Here is a 20,142-nt window from a genome sequence, read left to right on the forward strand (position 1 = left end):
TTGTATTGGATAGTAATTTAATGCACAATATAGCAACACGAAAAGTGCAGTTGTGAAAATGCAGACTGCTTCTCAGTACTTTTATTTGTGCTTATTGCAAAAAGTCAGCTTCCTTGAGCAAGCACTTCCCATGAACCAAACCTTGGCCTTGTGCATCATGGCACAACATTGCCACAACACAAATAAACCTTTCTGCTGTTGATATGCACTTCAAAATCATACTCACCACATGCTCCAAGATCTTTCCAAAACAGTACACAATATGCTAAAAGATTAGCATTCAGGCTTAAAAACTAAACTCAACAGCAAAATTATACATAAGTGAGAATAATCAATGAATTTACCATTTAAAAAAGTCAAACACGAAGATCTTGGTGCTTTTTATGCTAGTGCACACCATTGCACTCAGTCAATCATTGCAGTACCTTCATATGAACTTAAATATATATTTTGCCAGTTTAGTTCAGTTCAAGTCTGAGTTGCCTCTGGATGCACAATGTTCAGTCAAAAATCAGAAGAAAGATGATGCATGTACAGGAGTAGGAACATCTGCAATGGACAAATGCTACCACCTATAATGCTCACCTGCTCCAGCCATCCAAACCATCCTCTACTTATAGGATAAATTAAAATCAAACAATCTGGCCTGCTCTCAGACAACATTCCTTCATTACTAGCTGGTGGTCTTGAACACACATTGATAACAGTAACCAGTTCAGAAAAATCATTGCCAAAATGTAGTTGAGAAAAAAATCCTAGATTGGTAATATGAAGTGTCAAATCTCTTATTCACAAAGGCAAATAAATTATTATGAGGTGCAGTATTACTCAGGACTGAATTGATGCACTTATACCATTTGTCAGCATGTGTGTCATATCATCTTGGGCACAAGTCAAAAAGTGTTAATTAGCAAAAAGGAGTTGATGTTGCACTGGTTAACAAGGCATATCAGCTGAGATATAAATATAGGTGTGCCAAAAAAGGTTAAACACTGAAGAAAAACCTGACCATACAGCTACTTTATAATAAATCAAAATCCAGTCAGTCGTCGTCATTGAAAAAAAACCTTGTTTGAAGTCAGTTTTGTACTCCTCATTGGCTCAGGAACGCAGCATTTCCCACATTCCAGCAAGCTTTGAACTGGAAGTGCAAACACTGCTGAAAAACTGAAGTCAATGCTCCACTGCTTGGTGCAGTAGAAAAGGGTACATGTAATTCAAGGCAAGCAGCCAGAGTAGCAGCAAGAGTTTGCCAATATTGTGCTGCAAATGGTGCTTGACGGGAGACACAGTCAGCAGGCACTTGGAGGTGCTGATAAAAGTGCAGGGTGGCCTGCTGGCCATAACAGCAAGAGCTGTGTGGGGCAAAGGGTCTCGAAGATCATGCACACCTGGAGTGGAGGCCCAGATTGTGCATGGATTGACCATCAGACTGAAAAGGCAAATAAAACTGGTTAAAGCTCAGGTGAAGTAACACAAAGACAAAAAGTTCCTGGCTCAGACATCACCAGGCACTGAAAGCAAACAACTCAAGGAATATGGAATGGAGAACCGTAATGGCAAATTACATTAAGGAATTTATGCCATTATTTGTACAGTTGTATATACAGCTGCGTCAAAAAATTGGGTGCAGTTGGTCATTTGTGGCATCTATATTTCAGCAAATCAGTTTTGCGGAGTTCCTTATTAAAGCAAGGGAAAGAAATACATTTAATGTGCCTATGCTATATGCAAAACATGTAGAAATACAAATAAAAATTTGATCATTCCAATTGTGGTGGGTTTTTTTATATGCATTTTTAATAGATCTATTGCTTTTTAATGATTATTTTGTTCATAATCATGCACTGAATGTGTAGCCTTCTGTACCAAATGGGTGAAAATGAAGTTCCGAGTCCTTAACAAGTTTTTCCACTTAACCTGATCCTTGATTTTACAATTGTTGAACAGTTGCTATGCAACCCAAAACAACCATAAAAACTGCTGCCGAGGACAGGCTGAAGGTTTTGTTTGCACACTAGTTTTAAAGCATCACAGGTTGCTCAACACAGACTTACTGAATTACATTTCCAACTAGTGACTAATATAGTACCTCAAACAACTGAAAATTGTGCATTTATTGAAGTTTATTGTCAGTTCCGAGTTACATTAAGCTTTTCACAGTAAGGCACAAAGCACTAAAAATGACAAACCATTCCCCCTTACTTTTTAAATCGAGATATAATATCCAATTACAAAATCAGCTCCAGGAGAAAAATATTTAGCAAGATTAAGGCCAGAGTATAAATAGATTTTAAAGTTGAGTTTATAAAAAGACAATTGTGCAATTTAGTAGCTTGTAATTTCAGTTTAAAACACAAATATTCAGTTATACAACAAACTGACCTACTAATGTTTTACCCAAATAATATGCACTAGAATCAGGTGAGCAACCTTGATCTTCGCTGCATGAGGCCAGTTCATTTTGACTGAAGTACCAAGGTCAAATATCCAAGTACGTCTAAAATGGCAGCACATCTGATCAATGAAGTGGCCGAATGTGTGCAACAAGAGGGACGCTGGTCTGGTTATCCCGGTTTTACCCAACTTGAGAATAGCACTGGCTGCAGGGGAGGTAGGACTAAATGGTAAAGGATGTTATAGGTTGGTGCTCACAAATTGCTACCTTGTCCACCATCTTATTCCATTCAGTCCTCCCCTCAAATTACATTGACATTAGCACCTGCACCATACATGCAGTGGACAATGAAACATGGGGTATCTAAGACCACAGCAGCAAGGTTTTCCCCAGCAGCAAATAATTTAAGATCAGTGTTTATGCATGGACACTGTCGCAGAATTATTACTTTATTTATTTTTTTTGAGGCCAGAGTTCCCACGTCTCCACTGCTTAGGCAATTGCATTGCAAGATCTTTGAACAGTTTGCACATTCCTTGCAAAACCAAAGCTAGTGCCTTTTCCATGAGCAGCAAGTGTTCCCCCTCAATGGATTAAAGGAGTAGAGCTGACTCCAGTTTCATTATTACACTGAAGCAATGTTCAGAAATTTTATTGAAATAAACCATTTCAGAATGGGATTCCCTCATTCTACATTGTTGAATTTAAGTCCATCTGAAGCCCAAGCAGCAATTTTTGGCTTTGGCCAAACTACAGGGCAGGCAAAAAAATCCCATCACATTAATCCAGTTTTACAATTGACCCAGTTTAGTTCATATTTATATATAATCCATACAATCTTCAGTTTCTACATACAATAAACCATGGCAATTCTAGCTACTATTACCCAATCCATTCTTTAAAGTTGCTGCTTCAACAGCATTTTTGAAAAGTGGTGTCCATTTTGCAGCTTTTAAAGCAGTGTCCAAAAACTCAAGATACTGAATTGGAGCATTACATTTGCAGTCGCCAGATTGAAGAGATGGCCTGTTTAAGGAACTGTAATATGGAATGGACTTCCAGGAATATGCTCGTCACCCCATTTTACAACCAGCGTGTAGTTTCCCTTCTCCTTCACTACATAGGCCACGTTATATTGCTCGTTTCCAATGTGTTTCACAGATACCTCTTCACACGGAATGGTGGGTCCATGAACACCAACCAGCAGTACATTTGATCCTAAGGAGAAAAATATATTGGATTTGTTAGCTAATTATTTATTGTAATGGAAACCTTTTTATTTGTACAAGAAATACTCAATGGAATTAGGTTTCTTGAAATGTAATTTTATGCTGAAAAGGATTAAAAAAAGGTAAAACTTCCACAAATCCAGGTCACACAATGGCTCATGAAGCAGCATCATAGCCAGCTCAGGTGAGGAAGAAAACTCCACTCCCGTTACAAATTCAGTCAATAACCCCTGCCCCACTTCCATTCATGGAACACTATCTTCAATGGGTTCTTTTGAAAAAAAGCATTCTATACTTTATTTGCACCCCATTTAGAGGATTCTGGATCATGTCCCAATCCCTTGAAGAAAAAAGTTGTATTGTACATGGTTCCCATCATCCTGTTAGTGCTGGCCCATTCTGCAGAAACACAGCACACAATGCTTTATAGATGTACGATTGACACAGTAAATAGTGGGTAAAAGGGGCAAGATAGCCAGGGAATCTGCCTGAAAAACTGAATACTAATATTTTCCCCACAGGCTTTAAACACAATTTTCAGCATTGAAATTTGAGGTGTTTTACTTGTATTTTTACTCTAATCTCCACCCTTTCAAAGTTGAGCATTATACATCAGGCTAAACAAAATCATTAAATTAGCAGATGACTGAGGGGAGAAATGGAGAGGTGCAAATTTAAAAACCTTATTTCAACAAATTAAATGGCATAATTACATATTCCATGCAAAACAAATCAAGCATTTAATTTTCTCCAAAACATGTGCATAAATAGTTACAGCTCCTTTCACCCTGAAGTTCACAGGTGTGCTACACCATCTGTTTACTTTCAAGGAAACTCCCCATCTCTCTCTAGCTTGGATGAGTCACTAAAGCCTGAAAATAGCTTCGATATCATCCATGCAGACCCATCTCTTCAGTACATGTACTCCTTAAATGCTGATTTGTATAAGAGAACACCTCAAGCAAATTGGTACTGTGGAAAGGATTGGGCGTTATAGAAATCAGGTGTGTTGTTACGCAGATTGGACACAGATTTGAGACTAATTTGCAACTCCATAATGTTGCCCGTCTCCACCCCTGCCTTAGCCCATCCGCTGCTGAAACCCTCATCTATGTCTGTTACCTCTAGACTAGACTATTCCAATTCTTTCCTGGCACTCATCTGAAACTCTGCTCCCTTTCACACCAAGTCCTGTTCACCCATCAGCTGTTTGCTGACCTACATTTGACTCTCAGTCCAGCAGCACCTCTTAAAATTCTCATCCTAGTTTTCAAATTCTTCTACCGCCTCACCCCTCCCAATCTATAACTTCCTCCAACCCCCAGAGATCTGTGTTCCTCTAGCCCTACAACCCTCAGATCTGTGCTCCGCCAGCATTGACCTCTTGCACATCCAATTTCAAAATCACTCCATTGGTGCCTTCAGCTGCTTCGGCTCCAAGCTCTGGAATTCCCTTCTAAACCTCTCTTTCAGACGCTCCTGAAAACCTACCTCTGACCAAGCCTGTTCCAATATCTCCTTTTGTGGGTCAGTGTCATTTTGTTTGACAATCACATCCGTGAAGCACCTTGGGATGTTTTACGATGTTAAAGTTGTTATTTCTAAATCACTCTGGCTTTCCCAAAGGCTCGGACATGTATACAAACCAAAATTATTTTGCCACCTTGTAGTCACCTCTACTTGTAACATTTAGTGCCATTAATATGCACACAAAAGCCACCTGTTTAGGCAAGTCTTGGGTGACAATAAAATTGAGGCTGGCTACTGCCAAAAAGACCTCCGGGCGATATTTTAGGTATTTTTTAAAGCATTATACAAAGTCTGTCCTGGAAATTTAATCCCCATAAAACAACTGGGGCTAGAAATTTGCCAGCCAGCCATTATTTGATTGTCATTTTAGTTAATAAAAATTGTGGCATATAAGGGGGTAAATTTGGTCACAAAATACACTGATCCTTAAACAGCATTGCACAACAATTCAAGTTAAAAACCAGCAATTGCCAACTTTAGCCTGAGGCCCATCAACACCCCTGGGAGGGGAGAAAACAAAAAACTTCAAATCAAAAATCACAACACATTTACAAGACCCTTAACTTAATAATTGCTGCAAAAGAATTTAAAAATAAAAATTTAACACTTTTTTTTTTTTGCAGGTTTTCCTACTTAGACATTTGAGGCTGCAACTCCTGCTTTTCTCATGTTTTGTTCCCCCATCCTAAAAAAACATTGCATCGAATGGCCAAACTTAGGAGGTGTGATTTTTTTTTTCACGTTGCACCAGGGTGATCCACTTTTTGTCGATAGTTTCAAAATGTCATTAAGGTTTGGAGAATTTTGACCACTTCATTTTAAGAACAAAATAGCACTTGTAATGTGAAAAAAATTACATTAAAATGTGCATTAGGCTGGGGAAATTCTAGCCCTTAGATTCCAGCTAGACAATACACTGGGGTACAGATGGGTAAAGACCAGATAAGAAGCTGTGGTGTAGAGTTTAAGGATTTGCAATATATCAGCTTTATTCCACAACACAGTCTGTACAAAGAGCCCCACTTCAAACCATTACAAGCATTCATTGCATAAACTTTGAATGGGGTTCTGCTGCACACCAGTAAATTGCACACATTTATAAAGCAGGCAACACAATGGCCTAAGCTTTGGCTCCTGCAAACGTTTTTATTGGGTCCACTAGCCAACAGCTTATAATTAATAGAACCAAAATCAAAGTATGTTATTCCAATTTTGCACTTCAAAAACTGAAACTAAACTCATCGTAATGAACAGGTAAAAAAATAAGTTGCATTAAGTGTCTCTTGGATTTGGAATAGAATTTGGAACTGACTGAATTTGTAACACTCTGTGGCAGTTTACAAATGTAACCAGTTCAGACATCACTGCAAAGGGGCTCGTCAAAGAATGCAACACAATGAACTCGTTATTTAAATCATTTGGCAGCAAACCAGGTCAGAACAAGTATAAATGCTGCAAGATTCCATTCATATAACCTAGATCTGAAGCCAAACCAAACATGCTCTAAATGTAATGACAAAAGACAAACTAATATAGAACAGTCTTGGCCTCAATACTAGGCTACTGTGGTTTCTGAGGGGGAGGTGTGGGGGTCTCAACAATTATACTAATGTAGTCAGGGTGTAGAGTTAGCTTTACCTGCTCTGCCACAATCCACCAAGAAGCAGCTCTTCTGCCCTATATTTGCTGTAGCGAGACCAGAACCACTGGACACCACCTTACTGACATCAGATGAAAATGTGGGAACAGAACTGTAGGAGCTGACAGTTGTTGATTTGGTCACAGACTCTACCATAATTGAGGAGCTTTCATGTGTACTGCCACCACTGATCAGCCGAGGACCTAGAAAATGAAAAATTTGTTAACTTAAATCATTTACCTTTAGCTAGTTGATAAAAAGCAAGAGTGTTGTGACCCAATAAAAAAAAAAGTTATATCTTCAGTTTGGTCTTACAACTCAGGAACTACCCAGTTTATATATCGGCCCTCAACCACTGGCAGTGTTAAATTAATGTACCTGCAGTGTATTTGAACACAGTACTACCTGCATCAGGGAAGTGTATAAAAGGGATAGACTAGTCATTTAACATTTTACAAGAAAATAAGTGCTTCATTACATTAGTCAATTTTGTAAAAAGTAGAAAGTGGCTTTTAAAAAAGGCAAAGCCAAAGTCCCAAGCTTCATTCTGGCTCCTACACTATGACCTTGAACACTCTGCTAGGGAGCAATTATCTTTTCTTTTAATTAAGTTAGCATACTTGCCAACAGCTTATGCTGCAGTCTGAATAGATCAGAGGGTAAATTTAATGTACAGCCTACCAGCCAATTCTTAGAGCACTATGGGAATGGTAGCAGTGGTTATTTTACTGGACTAGTAATCCAAAGTCCTGGACTAATGATCTGGAGACACGAGTTCAAATCCCAACAGGGAAGCTCTGGAATTTAAATTCAATTAAAAATACATCTGGAAAAAAAAATCTCAGTAATGGTGACCATGAAACTACCAATTTGTCATAAAATCCTATCTGGTTCACTACATGTCCTTTAGGGAAGGAAACATCAGGCCTAGGTGACTCCAGATCCACAGCAATGTGGTCGACTCTTAACTGCCCTAGCAAGTCACGGTTGTACCAAAACTGCCCCAAAAACACAGCGGTTCAAGGCAATTAGGGATGGGCAATAAATGCTGGTCATGCCAGTGATGGCCACATCCCATGAACAAATAAATATAAAGTTCAATTGGTTGGCAATGTGAAGTCAAACTGGAATTGTAACATGTCACAGAAAATAATTTTTCGATCAATTCCTGGAGGAACTACTTCAAATCTTTCTAAAGGAACATATGAATGTTGAATGTCCTCAGCAGTTTCCACTTCGTTTCCAAGATATCTGCCACAGGATCCTGTAACTATTTGCAGCATTCTCAAATTAATTTGAAATTAGATTTGGTACAGAAATACTCTTGAAGACCACAAAAGCTCATCCGATATGCTCTGAAATGCACGGTTTGTAATCTGCCTACTTTCCATTTGGGATTTGTCAGTGCTTTAAAGAAATGGCAGTATATTTTCTACAATTGTATATTTGTCTCTTGATGGTAAAAAGTATTAAGAAAAATGCCAAATTCATCAGTATATATCTGCAATAGCCCTCGACATTCAAGGCCATCATTTAGTCACTTAACCTGTCTAACCAAGAATACAATGGAAGCATCCAATGGGCTTGTTTGGAGGGAATTATATTCAGGATATTTAAACAAAGAAAAATGCAGTTATCTTTTCATGCTCAATGTAATGTTTTGTGCAGCAACAGATTTTGGCATGGTGTTTCACAGATCAGTTCAGAAAAATGCTCTGTTGCATGCTCCCTAGATATGGTCACTAGGTCTAGTACTCTAAATGTTGCGCTCTAGATGAGGGATATAAATATAACATTGCTCCCAGCCATCATTCCTGCACTAGGAGTAACAAGCAGGTGCTATATGCAGGCCAAAGCTCCCTCGAGACCTTCACCCCCACTTGAGTAAATTACATTACATCACAACAGTGACTACACTTCAAGAGTACTTCATTGTCTGTAAAGCTCTGGGATGCCCAAGACTGTGAAAAGGTGCTATATAAATGCAAGTCTTTCTTCAAAAAGACTTCATCGGGAAGGTTATAACATCCACCCTAAATAAATTAATTCTAAAAATTGAAGTCCTTTCATACAAAGTTAATGCTTGTCTGAGTAAAATGGCAAGCAATAATGTTTAACACAATAAGCTATGTCAACAGGTTATATTGTAGACTTTAGACTGAAATAAAACTGCATTGTTTTATTGGTAGGCTGCCTAATGTAGACTGCTTGGGTGTCTAACTGGTATGCCAACTGCCCATGTTACCTGTTACTTTTGCCTTGAAAGGACTACACAGAATGTGATAGGGTCCACCATATTTAATTCCAATTTGGTAGTCTCCTGGTGCCATAGGTGTGTACAAGACCTTGTATCCTTCAGGGCAGTCTTGGCAGTCCATTGTCACCTTAGATGGCCCATCAATTGCAACAGTAAGTGAGCCTGGGCTGGCATTTGCAGTTTTAACAATAAATTCAGACTGGGTACCTGTAATCAGAAAGGATTGAGATAAATGTGCTTTGTCCATTATTACACACACACATACTCTCAGCAGCAGTGGTGGAAATACTATTGTCACCAGCTGAGATATACCCAAATGCAACACAGGGTAACATGTCCCAATTACTACACCAAAGCATCTAATGGATATCTTATGGCAGTAGAGCTGCATTTAGGGAGTCACTGTTTACTATTGTAGAATACAGTATTACAGCTTCAAAACAGTCACCTTTAGCCTTTTAGTTCTCTGTAGACCTGAATCACATGCTGGCTTTATAATCTGTTCCAACCAATTATGAAGCACTCAGGAGTCACTGATTGCAACAGGAAAATAGCCTTCTGGGTTTTCCCCAAGGAGGAATACTCTAGCACAAACTTCCTGTCTGAAATCCCAACCTAACCATTGCGGTCGATTCAAACCAGTAACTTGGTTTAAAAAGGTAAACAACCCACTACGGGGTTTTAAAAAAAAAATGCACTTTATTGAACTACACAAAGACTACTTAAAACAAAATGTTAAATCTAGACTGATTCTGCCCAGGAAAATGTCAAAAACCTCATCTTTCACCAGCCTCAAGCTATTTGTCTATTAATTTTAAATTCACAAGCAGAAAGCAACTTCCAGTCCTTCTACAAACAGATTAACAGCAGCGTTGATGCATAGTTAAATGTTTGTTTATCCATGCTATTTTGTAGCACTAGATTTATAACAAGTCAACAATTCAGATCAGTTTTTAATAAGAATCCATTCAAAAGTTAGCTATATTTGTCAGTGCTGTCACAAATGGGCATTGTGTTGCTGTGAAGCTCTACTGTTCACAGCCATCTCCATACTGAAACTTTTGTAAACAACCTTACAATGCTTGTTGATTGAGCTGAACCACAAGTCATTAGATAGGAAGCTCAACTGTCAGTTTAGTCATAGGAACAGCAATCTGTTTATAAGAGATAAGTCACAGTGGAGCAGAGGCAAAGGTGTGTACAATGCACAAAATATTAGTTTTCAAGCCAGCTGTGGTGTTTTGGACATTAAATCAACTTAATCTTTTGTTCTCTCACACACCCAGATTTGTACAAACAACATGCATTTGAGGGAGAAAAAAGTTAACATTCTAATTGATGGCATGATAAAATTTGCAGGTATTACCAAATTGAGGATATAGCTAATAAGGCAGAAGACGCCACCAAAACACAAACAGGCCTGCAGAGTGAGCGGATAAATGGAGAAGGGAGTTCCCCCAGTGTCCTAGCCGATATTTATCCCTCAAATCAACATCACGACAGATTATTGGATCACCACATTGTTGCTTGTGGGATCTTGCTGTGCGCAAATTGGCTGCTGTGTTTCCCTACATTACAGTATTGACTGCACTTCGAAAGTACTTCACTGCCTGTAAAGCGATTTGGGATGTTCTGAAAGGTGATCATAGACAGTCCCTCAGAATCAAGACTTACTTCCACTCTGAAGCGAGTTCTTTGGTGGCTGAACAGTCCAATACGAGAGCTACATACTCTCAGGCGCTATAAGTGCAGGTCTTCGGTTATACGGACTTTTATTTGACAAAGTGCAAGGTGGCTCATTTTGGTAGAAGGAATAAGTAAGTCATTTATTGTTTGGAAATTAAGAAACCAAGTGTGGTAGAGGAGCAGAGAGATCTGGGAATACAGATGCATAAATCACAAAGTAGGAATGCAAGTTGATAATTCCTTCAACATTTCTGCCTCAAAGTAATCCCATACACAAGGTCCTTCTGAATTTGTAGGAAACGCCCAACGGATAAATTCCATATACCCTAAACCAGTGAAACCAAGGGAGGGGAAAGTGTGTATTGTGTGGAAGACAAAACACTGCAATAAAAGGCAACTAATCAAGTTTCATCCAAATGCACAAGTGAATTATACTAAAATGGATGGTGATAAGTTACTTCGTGGAGCTCAACAGAGAATACTTTGTGAATATACCAATTATTTGAAGAATGCAATTTACTGTCACCAGCATATAAAGGGATAGGCCAGATTCACGTGTCATGTGACAGTGACCTGGCTGTTGATGGAACAATTCTAACTTGCTCAGAACTTCCAGGAAAGGTAAAGTTTATTCAGTGTGGGAAGAGGTACCGTGGCAGGGTGGACGTAAAACTTTAAACTCAGCCACTGGAGAGACTGGCATGGGGCTTTGGCTCAGCCGTGCACGGAATTATTGTTACTGATCAAAGAAGTGAATGTGGAAAATATTTCAAAAGCTGGAGCAGTCACCAAGACTACAAAAGAAAAATGTAGAGTGCAAATTTTTAAAAAAATTACACAAGCAATTTTTTTTTTTTAAAAACAAACAATAAAATGGGTTCCCAGATATGATTAATTACTGGGAAAGAACCAGAGTTGAGAAGCTTTTCTGTTTTGGAAGACTGGAGCTATTTTTGTGAAATTAAGGTACGAGTCGAGAATAAAGTTGTAAGTGGTGGGGATTTCCCTGGCAGGGAGGTAATGTTTACACTGCTACTGCAAAAGGAAAATCTTGGATCAACATCTTGAAATTTCCCCCAGTGAGTCACAGCCGCCTTATTTGCAGGAGGAATGAATACTGAAAGCTGTTTGTACTTAATTTATAGGGAACTGGGTGGCAGCAGGCTAGTTAGTTTCCCTCAGGTTCAGGAATTAATGAAAGCTCTTCACTCTTCTAGTTTTAAAGGGTCCTAAATAAAATGGAGACAAAACCACAGAATGAAATGGGCCCATAAGCTAGCACTAAATTTGCAGTTTCTGAAGCTATGAGTGCATGGGAGAGAAAAAAAAAGAGAAGTCACAGATTAAGTTGGAAATCAAGTTGCGTTCAAGTCTTTACGTTTGCTCCATTGTTTTAAAAAAAATAGATATTGCTAGAGCAAAAGCAAAGGGAACTGCTTAATGTTCAAATTAACTTGTGTACTAACAGAAGTAGAAACACCAGGGTCATTGGCATTGGGAATACAACATCACGTACACTTTCTTTGCATCAAAATTTTATCACGGAGGGAATAGGCAAAATGGATTATGGCAAATTGCTCAATAAGCAGGGGAGTTAGGGGCAAGATGTCAGGTGCAAACTGTCACAAATAGCATTTAGGATTATTGAGACTTGCATTTATATAGCACCTTGTACGATCACTGGACATCGCAAAGCAATTTACAGCCAAAGTACTTTTGGAGTGTAGTTACTGTTTAATGAAATTAACTCAAGAACATAATAGCAGCAGGCCATTTGGCCCCTCGAACCAGCTCTGCCATTCAATAAGATCATGGCTGATCTGATCATGGACTCAGCTCCACTTTCCTGCCGGCTCCCCATAACCTTTTACTCCCTTATTACTCTAAAATCTGTCCATCTCCACCTTAAATATATTCAATGACCCAGCCTCCACAGCTCCCAGGCAGAGAATTCCATAGATTTACAACCCTTCGGAAAAAAGATTCCTCCTCATCTCAATTTTAAATGGGCGGCCCCTTATTCTGAGACTATGTCCCCTAGTTTTAGTTTCCCCCATGAGTGGAAATATCCTCTCAGCATTGATCTTGCTGAGGTCCCTCATTATTTTGTAAGTTTCAATAAGATCACCTCTCATTCTTCTGAACTCTAATGAGTAAAGGCCTAACCTACTCAAACTTTCATAAGTCAACCCCCTCATCTCTGGAATCAACTTAGTGAACCTTCTCTGAACAGCCTCCAATGCAAGTATATTCTTCCTTAAAAATATGGAGACCAAAATTGTACACAGTGCTCTAGGTGTGGCCTCACCAATACCCTGGTAGCAGGCTTTCCCTGCTTTTATACTATTTTGTTAGATGAATTGCTGGAGTGAAGGGTTTGGGGGATAGATTGAGAAAGCAGGATTGTGGGGTTGGGTGCACTGGCTCATTTGGGCAAATGTTTGCTATGAATTTCAATATGATGGGACTGTCATTTTCCAGTTATGCTAAAAGCAGCACTAAATGTAAAAAAATAAACAAACTGGCAGAGAGACAGACCATTTAGGCACGCATATAGTGTGCCATATTCTTACCTGTAGTTCCTTTCTCGAGACCTAATCCATAAGCTGAAACCTGACTTGGATCTCCTGTCTGCCCAGGTTCCCCAACTCGAACCTTGAATGGACTGCCAGTGATGTGACTGCCATTGAATTTGACATCAATAGAGTGAACACCATTCTCACGAGGGATGAAACGAATGGCATACTTATCTGTAACAAACACCATTAAGATTTGAACTTTTAGACAGCGTATATTTAGCAATGTGACCAACATTCTTGCTCAGTAGGTTACTCCTATAAAAAGGAATACTTCACATGGCAGTATGTCCATTTGACAGCATGAAGCAAGCACAGGAGCTCCATCATACTAAACCATCTAGCCAAAACAAGACAAGTCAGAGGAAGTCATGCTCAAACTGTTTAACACTCTGTACACAAGGGAGCAATTCAAGCCTTGGCAGTAAATTAAAGAACCACAAGACGAATATTGCATTTACTTTATTCAGTCTTAGTTTTCCGTGCCACCCCCTCTCTTCCACAGAACAATTGCCATGGGGTGATGGAGTTTTATGGGGGGGGGGGGCGGAAGCAGCACGAGAGCAAGAGCAAGAAGCAATGGAAGCCTCAAGTAGAAAAAAAAAAAAAGTTTAAATATTAAATCTGTTCCAAATCCTTACCTGGCTCTATTTCTGATACATGGGTATCCTCCACTGCCCCCGACGGGCTGTGAACTTTGGCATCAATCAAACCCTTAGCACCATTCAGTCTCACAGCAAAGGATACTGGCTGATTAACTTTTAACCCCGACTCCTGAAGATTGAATAGCAAACACTTTATTGCACACATGGAACAGTCCATCTATTCTACTGAAGCACTAGAATAGAACAATGCAAGTTAGTTCAGTAGACATTGTACCTGCTTCACTTTTACCCTACCTGGCTGTTTGCCAGCTACTTCATGGACAACAAAGAACTAATTCAACCATTCACTGAGGGTTATAGATTTCTAATTCACCAAGTGCCATGAGTTACAGTCAGTGATCCCCACAAGTGAATCTTCTAGGAAGACTTGAGATTTAAAAGAAAAAAATAATTGCTGTCTGTTATTGGAGATTAAATGCCTACAGACAAAAATCAGGAATGAGTTATAAAAGTTATGAATTAAACTTCATTACTATGGAGCGATGCAATGAGATTAATGAGGGGCAATGCAGATGTTTGAGATATATTGGAATGGGAAGTGATGAAATACAATTTAATACAGCTGTGAGAATCAACATGCAAGTAATGTAATTGCTTTAGCTCTTTAACAGAGATAAAACATAACCAGACTAGAAAGGAATTTCCTTGGGCAGAAAGCAGATTACCAGCTCATTTAAAATAACTTTACAAACAAAACAAAAGAGTAACCTATAACTTCAATGACTTAGTTGTACAATAGGACTTTTTGTAACTGAACAAAAACAACCTTGGTGTCTGGCCTACTAAAGGCTATTTCCTCAAGAGATTGAAGTGGAGCAGCTCAACTTGGGCTACATGAACAAAATCAAGATTCAATTTCCATTTTAGCAGATACAACTGCCAGATTGTGCACTGTAGCCACTAGTAGGGAACTTTTTTTGTTCTACATGGGTAGCTGAAAGTTTTTTTAAAAATTCAAATCCAGAACTATGAGCCATTAATGTGCACTCTGCAGACAAAAGATAGTGTGATCTGCTATTTTATACAGATTATAGAATTTATTAAAGTTAAGTTGACAGAATTTAGTATGGAGAATATTAAACAGTTCTCAAATGCATTTTGATAACCCAACATTTTGTTTTAAAGCACAAAGGCTTCAGGGTCTCAAAAGCACTGGCTGAATTTAGGACTTCAGACAAACCAATTTTTTTAGTGATCGGTGCCAACTTGCTCCTGGCAACCAACAGGCACATGATCATAATTTATGACTGAACATTGCATGCAAAAGCATTTTGATTGCCAACATAAACCGATCTACAGTTTCCTAAAGTAATAACACAAGAGGAGGAATAGGCCATTTGTCCCATTGAATCTGCACCACTATTCAATATCACGGCCGATCTAACTCAACTCTACTTTCCTGCACTATCCCACATCCCTTGGTTCCTTTAGTATCCAAGAATCTATCAGTCTTGAATGTACCCCAACAATTGAGCATCCGCAGCCCTCTAGGATAGAGAATTGTAAAGATCCACAACCTTCTGAGTGAAGACTTTTCTCATCAGTCCTACTGGCCGACCCCTTATCCCAGGACTATAACCCCAAGTACGAGACTCCAGCCGGGGAAAGGCTCTCAGCATCTACCCAGTCATGTGTTACAGCACTTGGGATCCCTTTACTTGCCAGAGTTGCAGTCACACCCTCCTGTCCCTGACCACTAACCATACCTGTACCATAACCTAACCCAAGGGGTGTGACTGCATCCTGGATCAAAGTGCCCAGGCAACTCCCTGAAGCCCCACAATGTCTGCACCCCAGACTCTAACTTAACATTGGAGCTGCTGAAGTTCCAGAATCCAGAAATGTAATCCAGATGTGGTTGCCTGGGATCACTGCTCTCCACAAACTCCCATTTGCTGTACACCTCCTGCACTCCCATCCCCCTTTAATCTGGTTTTATTTATCTAATTAAAGTTCATTTAACCAAATTAGCTTATTTTTTTAAAAAAAACTAATCACTATCTAAGTAATAGGTAGATTAAACTAAATATTTACCTGCAACACAAACTATTAAATGTATCGGAGGCATGAAGCAGCACTTCCTCCATCCTCTGCACAGAATTCCAACTCGCCAAATTCCCAACTTTGTCTTAAAAAGTGCACTCAGTTTCTGACCAACTGTGCGGCCACGCCCATATGCTGGCCTAGATTTGCACTCTGGTTTAAAAGCAAGGGGCCTGATTTTGCGATAGGAATAGTGCAGCTATCAGCACTCAATGATGCAGCAAATCGGACAGCAACTTCCAGCACCTGCAACTGTGCAGTTAAACGCGGGAATCCAGAAGTAGTTGTTTGAATTACCCTGCTCCACCACAAGTTCGCCATAGCGGTGCCTCACCAATGTATTTTAATGCCAAATCTATGATGGTTGTGGTGTTGCAGTACTTAACCACTAAACACCAGAAAAAGTTCAGGTGCAAGTGAATTTTTAATGGCGTGACAAATCTTAATTACAACCAAACATCATCTGTAGCCCTGAAAATTCAATTTTACAAGTGTGGAGTCTCATTCCTTCAGAATTGAATTGTTGAGATTATTTTTAATTTTCTTCTTAACTCTCCCTCAAACCCATCTTTCTTTCCCTCACTATTTTGCTTTCTGTACATGATTTTACATTGAATTAAATATTCTAATTTACACACTGCTCATTAGTGGGAATTCTTCAATCTGATTGTTTGAAGACACACTGTTGCTCATCCTGTTCATATGCCACAGTACCCCTGTAGAAGGTGCCGTGCTGAAAAGGATCTCTGGTCACCAAGTTGCCACTCAAAAGCCCACAAAACTTGGGGGCAGCTGTAAGCATAATGAACGGCAATTGCCATTCCTTTGCCACTGACTGCAAAATCCAGGCTAATCTACTTTCAATACTAACTGTAAAAGTGCACTTTTTAATTCAAAGTGCGTTTGAGCAGAAATCACCAAGCCTAGTTTGATGTTAAATCATAATTAATACACAATGAAGCATTTCACATTAGCATTAATTAATGGAGCAGGTAAAGATATGAAGAGGGAGCACCTTGTTTGGTGCTTGTTCATGCAAACAAGCACAAAATTAAATTCAGAAGAAAAGGATAAGCTGTTTCAAAGCCCTGCACCAAAAAACAAAACCAAAAGCACGTGCAATTTTAGACAACAATATTAACTACAGAACATTAAAACAAAAAAGTTGGACTCTTAAACCTCTGGCTTGGTGATTAATATACACCTTGCAGGTATGCTGTTAAAACCTTTAAAATGAGACAAGAAAAACATCCTAAATAAGTGGCAGATGGTGAGGCCCTTCTTACACATGTATCAAAGGTCACATCTACATATTGTCCCATTGTTCATTGTTACTGTACAACATGCTAGAGCTTCACAACCAGAATTCTCAATAGCTTGATCCAATTCAGAGTTGGGACCATGCTGCCCCATTGAGGAAAAACACTTGTAGGGGATGGAGAAGATTAACTACTCCTCAGCTGGCAAATGGTGTTGAGGGGGGAATAAAGTGAGCACTCAAGGCAGGGGCATTTTCTACAAATGTGATTTAAAGTACAGCCAAGTTACTGACCTAACAGATTAAGCTGATCAACTATGAAATTACAAAAAAAATTTATTTTCTACAAAATGCCTCATCTACTGTACTTTGGACTTATTCAAATGCTGGTTTTAAAACCCAATTTTGTTTACTAATCTCTGTGAATGATTTAGTTTATATCCCATTCTCAAAGCATTGCTTCCTTTAAATCTGCCCTCATGGGACACTAATATTCACAATTTAAGTCCTACAAACTGGCATGTGAAATTTCTTCAAAATGGTAAATTAAGCTCAAATTATATCAGACCATGAATGCAGTGTCTCAGTACCCTCTTTGGCTTTTTGAAATACAAAAACAAAAATTGTCCAAATATGAAATCTTTAGCCTTGCAATTTGTTGTAATGCAGTTTTTGCAGAGCCACCTTCATTTCTTTTCATCAGCTCAAATCGATTATTTTACTCAGGTGGCCCAGAGAAGAGCTGAATTTCACAAAGCAAAAGCTGACAGTCACCATCACGCCCATCTCTTTAAAAAGAGCACACATTAGAGGGACTGCACTTGAACTGGAGACTTTGGCAAGCTTTACATCATACTGACACTGCAGCTATAGTGTAAATGCAACCTCAATCAAGTCGGGGTTCCACCTGGTCAGGAGGTAGCTTTATTCAACTATGGAGTCGAAGGCACACAACACATACTTGGATGAAGGTAAGAAGCTGTTGCAACTTATTCACATGAAAAAAAGAGCAATTATTTGCATTCACTTGCTTCTGTATTCTCTTCCCTCCCCCATTTAAGTATCACAAAACTGGTAACTGCTTTCTAGGCAAGATACACAACGATTTTGACGGAGACCCCCGTGTGACCTCGGAATGTGCAGTAGGGGACCCAGCCAGTAAGTAGATATTTTCTCATGCCTCACCTGAAGACTAGCAACAGTAAGTCTGCTTGCATCCTTGGACGAAGCCATGATGGGAACAACAAAAGGACTGCCAGGGATGTACTCATCGTTGAACTTGATTGACACGTCATAATCACCTGCAACAAAACATACATTTACATCACTTCACTGCTCATTTATAAAAATTGTACAGTCTACTAAAATGACCACTTGCTAGGATATAAGTGCACTGGTTTCCATATTTAAGTATATACTTGCTTTGGAGGCAGTTCAGAGAAGGTTCACTAGGTTGATTCCAGAGATGAGGGGGTTGACTTGAGGAATGGTTGGGCCTCTACTCATTGGAATTAAGAATGAGAGGTGATCTTATCAAAACGTCTAAGATTGAGGGGGCTTGACTAGGTGGATGTTTCCACTAATGGGGGAGACTAGAACTAGAGGACATGATCTTAGAATAAGAGGCTGCCCATTTAAAACTGAGATGAGGAATTTCTTCAGGGTTGTAAACCTGTGGAATTCGCTGCCTCAGAGCTGTGGAAGCTGGGACATTGAATAAATTTAAGACAGAGATACAGTTTCTTAACCGATAAGGGGTTATGGGGAGCAGGCAGGGAAGTGGACCAGAGTCCATGATCGGATCAGCCATGATCGTATTAAATGGTGGAGGGATGTGATCAGGGCTCAGGGGAGGCGTGCGTTTGGGACCAGGGGCAGCACAGCCCAGTCCACACTAGGTCCGTGCAGCAGAGCAGGTCTTCAGTAATCGTTACCACTGAACCAAGACCTAGCTCGGTCAAGCCAGTGTGTTGGGCTGGTGTGCAACGGCCACCACACGTTTAAAAAAATCCACGCACAGGCATCCTCCACCCTGGAGGATGTAGTTCAGGTTCTTCATTTGAAACACCTATGAACTCATCTTTTTTTGGCGTGGAAGCAAGTCATCCTCATTTTGAGGGATTGCCTATGACTGGAATGCATTTTGTACAGAACACCAATTTGTATTTATCAACATAAAATGATGATTTTTACATCAAGTTACTAAAGGTACTAGACTTCTAAAAAAAATAAGAGGGATGGTACGATTCCTTTATTGGACAATTTAGATAAAGAAACATCAGTCCTGGTACAAGTATTCTAAACAATACAATATTTCGCCACACAGGCGAATCAAATGTTCATCAAGAGTGACCCTCCATCTCTAAATGGAGCATATATAAAGTAGAGTCCTAAAAATAAAGAGCTCCATACATTTAGAACCACTTGCAAATCAGGCACTTTGATCATGTCGTCAACTTTTCTGCTGCTAATGGCTCTCATTTCATTCCAACAGAATCGCAACAATTGCTACCAGTTGAGTTTATGGCATATTGAGTGTCAAATTCCACCCATCATGCATTCATACAGCACCTTTTCCAGAGAGCGAGATCAGGAGCACAAGAAAACAAAATTGACACCAAGCCAAAGGATGAGATATTAAGAGTGACCAAAAGTTGTCAAAAAGGTGGGTTTTAATTAAGGTCATAAGGAAAATATGGCAGAAGGGGTGATGCAGAAGGGTTTAGGAAGGGGATTTCAAAGTGTGGGGCTAAAGGAGAGGACACAAGTCAGTCAGAGCAAGAGGTGGTGGCAGAATAAATGCAAGTCAGCAGGTGTGTGGGCTCTCAGTCTTTTGGATGTGTTATACCTACTACAAATAG

General features: G+C 39.4%; 1 protein-coding gene across 3 annotated transcripts in view; it reads right to left on the bottom strand.

Moving 5' to 3' along the window:
- Positions 1–2,108: 2,108 nt before the first annotated feature.
- The window catches only part of flnbl (filamin B, like), a 185,829-nt gene continuing 167,795 nt past the window's right edge, over positions 2,109–20,142 (bottom strand). For all 3 annotated transcript variants that reach the window (XM_070895259.1, XM_070895258.1, XM_070895260.1), the window contains 6 exons: positions 18,467–18,582; positions 13,957–14,089; positions 13,313–13,489; positions 9,042–9,260; positions 6,796–6,999; positions 2,109–3,616 (listed from right to left, as the gene is read on the bottom strand). In XM_070895259.1, the coding sequence (XP_070751360.1) occupies positions 3,429–3,616; positions 6,796–6,999; positions 9,042–9,260; positions 13,313–13,489; positions 13,957–14,089; positions 18,467–18,582 (1,037 nt within the window). In that variant the 3' untranslated portion in view covers positions 2,109–3,428. The remainder of the gene's footprint in view (positions 3,617–6,795; positions 7,000–9,041; positions 9,261–13,312; positions 13,490–13,956; positions 14,090–18,466; positions 18,583–20,142) is intronic.

This window comes from Pristiophorus japonicus, chromosome 12, assembly GCF_044704955.1.
Source record: "Pristiophorus japonicus isolate sPriJap1 chromosome 12, sPriJap1.hap1, whole genome shotgun sequence".
NCBI classification, from domain to species: domain Eukaryota; kingdom Metazoa; phylum Chordata; class Chondrichthyes; family Pristiophoridae; genus Pristiophorus; species Pristiophorus japonicus.